Raw genomic sequence first — 6,114 nt, 5'->3', positions numbered from 1 at the left:
TTTCTTTTTTTTTTTTTTTTTTTTTGGTACAGGGATTGAACTCAGGGGCCCTGGACCACTGAGCCACATCCCCAGCCCTATTTTGTATTTTATTTAGAGACAGATTCTCATTGAGTTGTTAGCACCTTGCGTTTGCTGAGGCTGGCTTTGAACTCATGATCCTCCTGCCTCAGCTTCCTGAGCCTTTGGGATTAAAGGCATGTGCAACTGTGCCCAGATGAAAGTAGATCTTTTAAACCTTTTAATACTAATTGAAATTTGTATGCTTTGATGGAATTGGTTTTCATGTATGGTGAGATACAATTGCGTTTTTTTTTTTAAATATAATTTTGATATAGAGGAGAAAGTGGCAAAAAACCAGAGATGAGGAATGTCATGAACTAATCATCATAGCTAACATTTATTAAGTACCTCCTGTTTGCCAGAAACTGTTCTGAGAACTTTACCCATATTATCATCTGCAATCCTCACAATCCCATGAGGTAAGGAATGGGATGGTTTCAGTTTTCAGATGAGGAAACTGAGGTACAAAGAGATTAAGTAACTTACTCAAGATCAATTAGCTAGTGAGTGTTAAGTATGAGATTCTAACCCACATGGTCTGACTTTTCACTATGATTCTTAACTGCCATCTTGTCCTGCACACACACACACAAAAATAATAATAATAATGGATCTTTAGTGATTAGTACTCTATTAGTAGTGCCTTGGGCATATTGGTAAATAATCCCAAGATTTTTCACATAGGTTAAAAAATGAGTATTCTTGAAAAATTTTTTAGAAATTTCAGTAATAATTTTCACCAATTTAAAAATTATATTGTTTTCCCAATATGTCATCTTTAGAAGCAAACAGTTTAAATGGATAATCAGTATAAAACAAGAAACTATTCTAAGAATTTAAACATATTTCAAGTTTTACAGAGGTGTGTTTTTTCATATTTTACACATACTATTTAAAAATCCTTTTCCCTTAAAAAATAGTCAACTGTCTAAATATGTCCTAAGATAATCTTAGGGGGTATTTATGACATTTCCTCCTAATTTCCAGTTTCTATTGTTTTCTGAGCCTTTATTTAATGCTCAAAATTCTGTATATTTTAGAACTTAGTATTCTATAAACTTTGCTTTAACCTTACTTTAAGTGCTTAAAATCATTTCTATTTTATAGCTTGTAATGTAATTTTGTGATTATGTCTACAAATTTGAATTATTTTCTGAGCCATTGGAAAACCAATAGGAAATACTGTATAGTTGAGGAGTCAAATTCTTTTGAAATAAAACCAAAAAATAATAGGAACATATATTACTTTAAATAAAAATTATATTAAATGTCTTCTTAGTTACGAAAAAAAAAATGTCAATGCTTCTATGTAGGGTTTAATCTTTCAAGAGCAATATATGCTCCCAGGGGATTCTAATATATTTTCTTCTTGCTATTTTATTGGCAAGAAAATAGTCTGCAGAGTTTATCCTGTAGTGGGCTAGGCTCCACTCAGGGCATACAGAAGGTTGTCTTCTGAGAACACTGTGCAGAGCTTATATTGTTAACACGTTTTTCATTAAAGTGTTAAATTTTATTTATTTCCCAGTTTTTCTGTTAGCCTTTGAGCAACGAATATTCAGTATTATAAATGTAAACCAAACTGTTACATTTTTTTTCTAAAATAGAGGATCTTTACAGATGACTCTTGATGTTATATGCCCAAGGTTTAGAAGCAAAGCCTGTGAAATAATCAATGATCATTCTGTAATGCATGAAATAGATCTACTTTCTTTCTTTTTGGTACTGGGGATTGAGCCAGGGACACTTTACCATTGACCACTGAGCTACATCTCCAGCCTTTTTTTTTTTTCTTTTTAATTTGAAACAGGGTCTTGCTGTTGGCTATGAACTTGAGATCCTCCTGCCTTAGCCTCCCACGTTGTTGGCATTACAGGTGTGTGTCACTGTGCCTGGCCCTACATGTACTGTATTCTGAGTATATTTTATTCTGGAAAGCCAATTGTCTCAAGTGTAATTACTTGTGTAGCATGCAATACAGGTGGACATTTTATTATCAGTGTCACCAAATTTGGCAAAATGGGCATTTGTTTGTTTTCTTTGGATGGAATTCCTGCAAATTCATGTAATAACCTCTTTCCTAGATTGCAGAGCCACAAAGTTGAGACCTCTGTGTGTCACCTTTCTTGCTATTTATGAATAGTTATAAGATGGGGGTTAAATGACTATTTCAGGCAGACTTATGATCTTATAGTTGCTGTATGACCAGAAATCCTGACTTTTATCACCAATTCTAGACTGCAGTGTTCAATGGGACACAGACAGCATCTTAAATGCCATAGGGAGCTTGATGAGGACGTTTGGAAAACAGTTCCAAAATGTAGAGCTCTTAATTCTGTTTTTGGGAAACATGACCCTGCCAAACATTGCTCAGTGTCTTGTGCAATCTGCTGCTTGGCTTGGTGTTGACAGGGATGCAGTGGGGAACGTGTGGTCATCTCTGTAGCTGTGATCCTTCTCTGTCCTGGATCACAGCCTCATCAGATGTGTATAACCTCCTTTTCTGCAAGAATTTGGAGCAAAGTAGAAAGTAAAGGAATGAGCAGGAAAGGGAAGTGACATTTAAAAAAGTACCTCCTAAGTGTCAGGCGTGGTACAGAGAACGAAGAAAGCATATAACACACGTCTGTATGTGAAAATTTATATATTTGTACAGAAATGCACCCAGTGCCACTTAATTATCATAATAGCCCTGTGTTGTACCTATTTTTTCCCTTATTTTACAAACCAGGAGACAGGTTTGAAGAAGTTTAGAGTCTGGTCCTAGGTTTCCCCATGAATGTTGTGTGGATTTTTATACCTACACTTTCTGACTGTGATCATGTGTTCATTTTTGTTGTTTTCTAGTTATGTGGTTGGTTGGTTTTCTCTTGCTCCACAAAGCTCCCTTTGTGGAACTGCTGCCCTGCCCTCCTTTCACCCCTCCCCAGGAAAGGTATGCTGGGTTAGAATTAAATATGGAGGCAAAATAATCAGAGGCTCCATGCTAATGGAGAAGAGGAGCAAGACCCGATTGAGAAGAATCTGCCAGCTTTAGAATCTCCCAGCTTACTGGGAGAACAGGAAGTCATTGAAGGTTTTGGGAGTGAGGGGTTGGTGTTTTGGGTTTTTTGATGGTTCTGGGGATTGAACCCAGGGGCCCTCTACATCCCCAGCCCTTTTCAAAAAAATTTTACTTTTTAAAAATTAGGTTTTTTTTTTTTTTGGTAGTAGGGATTAAATCCTGGGACATTTTACTACTGAGCTATATCTTCAACCCTTTTTGTTTTTTGAGACAGGGTCTCTCTAAATTGCCCAGACTGGCCCTCAGCTTGTGATCCTCCTATCTCAGCCTCTTGAGTCACTAGAATTACAGGCCTGCACCACCATGCCTGGCTCCACTAAAGCATTTTAATTGGGGCTTCTAGAAAGTTCCAATTTGCTATGTGTAGAAAACAAATTGGGGCCAGTTAGGGGACATTTCTTTTACCTGTATAGATTAGTCTTAAAAGAAAAGGGGTGGAGAATGTAGTTCAGTGGTACAGTGCTTGTATGAGGCCCCAAGTTCAATCTCCAGTACATGCACACACACACACACACACACGTGCATGTACATACACACACACATACGAACAAAGTGAAATAAATGTGTTCATTATTTCATACTTTGTATGCTTCCATATTTTTTTTAAAAGGCAAAGTATTGAAAATGAATGAAAATTCTTCTCTAAGAGGGGAAAGGGATTAGCAAACAATCTGATCTAATGATGAGGGATCAGCAAACAAACCTGAACTGAGGGACTTTCTACAAAATAACTGGTCTGTACTTTTAATGACACTTACACACAAACACACACACACACACACACACACACAAAACAAAACAAAACAAAAAAAACAACCTGAAGGTCTGTTTCATATGGAAGAAGGTTAGATGTGATCACTAACCAGAGCATGTTACCCTGAGTGGATCCTTTCCTAGAAATTTGTTTTTCTTATCTCCATAAAAGATATTATTCTGAAAATTGCAACAATTTGAATATGTAGATAATGGTATTGTATCAATGTTAATTGCATAATTTTTTATAAGAGCGCTTTACTTGGGCTTGGGGTTGTATGTAGCTCAGTGGTAGAGTGCTTGTTTAGCACATGTGAGGCACTGGGTTCCAACCTCAGCATCACAAATAAATAAATAAATAAATAAATAAATAAATAAATAAATAAATAAATAAATAAAATGAAGGTGTTTTAAAAAAGAGCTGGGCATGGTGGCGCATGCCTCTAATTCCAGCAGCTCTGGCGCCTGAGGCAGGAAGATTGTGAGTTCAAAGCCAGCCTCAGCAAAAGCAAGGTGCTAAGCAATTCAGTGAGACCCTGTCTCTAAATAAAATAAAAAATAGGGCTGGGGATGTGGCTCAGTGGTTGAGTGCCCCTGAGTTCAACCCTGGGTACCCCCACTTCCCAAAAAAGAGTGCTATACTTTTGTAGGAAAATATCCTTGTTTTTAGGGAATACATATTGAAAATTATTTCAGGGTAAGAGGCATCATGTCTATAAATTATTTAGAAGTATTTTGGGAAAAATGACATTTATACCAAGAAAAATGATAAAGTATGATAACATGTTGGCTCTTGGGGAATCTGAGTAAATGGTGTCCAGTAATTCTCTGTATTATTTTTGCAGCTTTTCTGTATGTATAAATAAAAATTTAAAAATAATTTGGTGAAATGAGGAGAGTGAAAGAATTCCCCACGCAAAGACACTTGGCCGGGAGAATTCCAATTTTATTGCAAAAAGCAGTGTGCTTATATAGAACTAAGGCGGAGATGGTAGGGCTTAGATAAATGGCAGGCCACCCGCTTATTGGCAAGTTCTTTCAGATATCAGCTCCGGAGCCCAGGAATTAGTTCTCATTGGGGCTAAGGTTCCCCGCCAGCGAGGTTTGAAATTGGCGCCGGCGGGAGAGTTCACACGGGAACTTTTCGCACCACTGCAGAAAAGAAGAAGGTAGGAAGAAGAGGTGCTTAGGCGCCATGTTGGGGTTTTTTTTCTCTGGGGTATGGCTGCCGTTTATACTTTTCCCAACAGAGAGGACCAAACATCTCTGCCTCCTGTCCCAGGAAGTCAGGCATTAAGTCCATGGTGAGGTATTTGCCTGTGGAAACTTAATGCAAGGACTTCTGGGGCAGATTTTCAGGAACCACGGCTGTTTTGAGGTCTGGCAACCAGTGTGACCCAGAATTGGATTCTCTTCTTGGCTCCTTTACCCTCTCCTCTCCTCCCAAGAGCTGACTTCTATTATGGATTTGGTGTGTCACCAGACCATGTTTTTCTACTTTTTATCTAGATACATGTATCTGTAAATTCACTGGAATAATGAACTCTTAAGACTGAGAAGGGCCCTGCCCGGTTGGTGCATGCCTGTAATCCCAGTGGCTCTTATAATCCCAGTGGCTCTGGAGATAAGGCAGGAAGATCGCAAGTTCAAAGCCAGCCTCAGCAATTTAGCAAGACCCTGTCTCAAAATAAAAATAAAAAGAATTGTAATGTGGCTCAGGGGTTAAGTGCCCCTGGGTTCAAGCCCAGATTAAAAAAACAAAAAATGACTGAGGAAAGAGGAAAATGATCTAGATTAAGCCAAGGAATGTAATTAAAAAAAAAAAAAATCTCACTAGGGATGTTTGCAAGAATTAGGAACCTCCCTGGAAATGAGAACAGATGCCACAGAAAATGATTTACATAATTAAAAGAAACATTGTACATTTTTTATGTTTGGCTAAAGGAGGTCTGATTTATATGTGTTGCTGACTTAACTGTCCTAGGGGGCCAGAAAAATATGACCTCTATCCCAACTCATTTTATTTGTTATTGCCTAAGGGAAGGGAAGCACTTCCCAGCTGTAGAGAGACGGTAGCTTGGCAACCATATTTGTAAAAGAAAGGAAAATGTAGGGGTGTGACCCTGACAGCAACAAAATCGTGAAGGTCCCTTTGCTGATGCAATACTGCTCTTAGTAGAGAGTTAATTCTTTCTTTTTCTTTCTTTCTTTTTTTTTTTTTTTTTTTTTTTTTT

At 37.6% G+C, this 6,114-nt stretch overlaps 1 protein-coding gene across 1 annotated transcript in view; it reads left to right on the top strand.

The window, feature by feature from the left end:
• Pir (pirin) overlaps nt 1–6,114 on the top strand; it is a 105,767-nt gene that overhangs the window by 67,076 nt on the left and 32,577 nt on the right. The window contains exon 6 of the mRNA XM_048796369.1: nt 1,927–1,939. Coding sequence (XP_048652326.1) covers nt 1,927–1,939 — 13 coding nt within the window. The remainder of the gene's footprint in view (nt 1–1,926; nt 1,940–6,114) is intronic.

Source organism: Marmota marmota, unplaced genomic scaffold, assembly GCF_001458135.2.
Source record: "Marmota marmota marmota unplaced genomic scaffold, marMar, whole genome shotgun sequence".
Taxonomy (NCBI): Eukaryota; Metazoa; Chordata; class Mammalia; order Rodentia; family Sciuridae; genus Marmota; species Marmota marmota.
The sequence above is the reverse complement of the archived record's forward strand: the minus strand, read 5'-3'. Positions and strand labels throughout refer to the sequence as shown.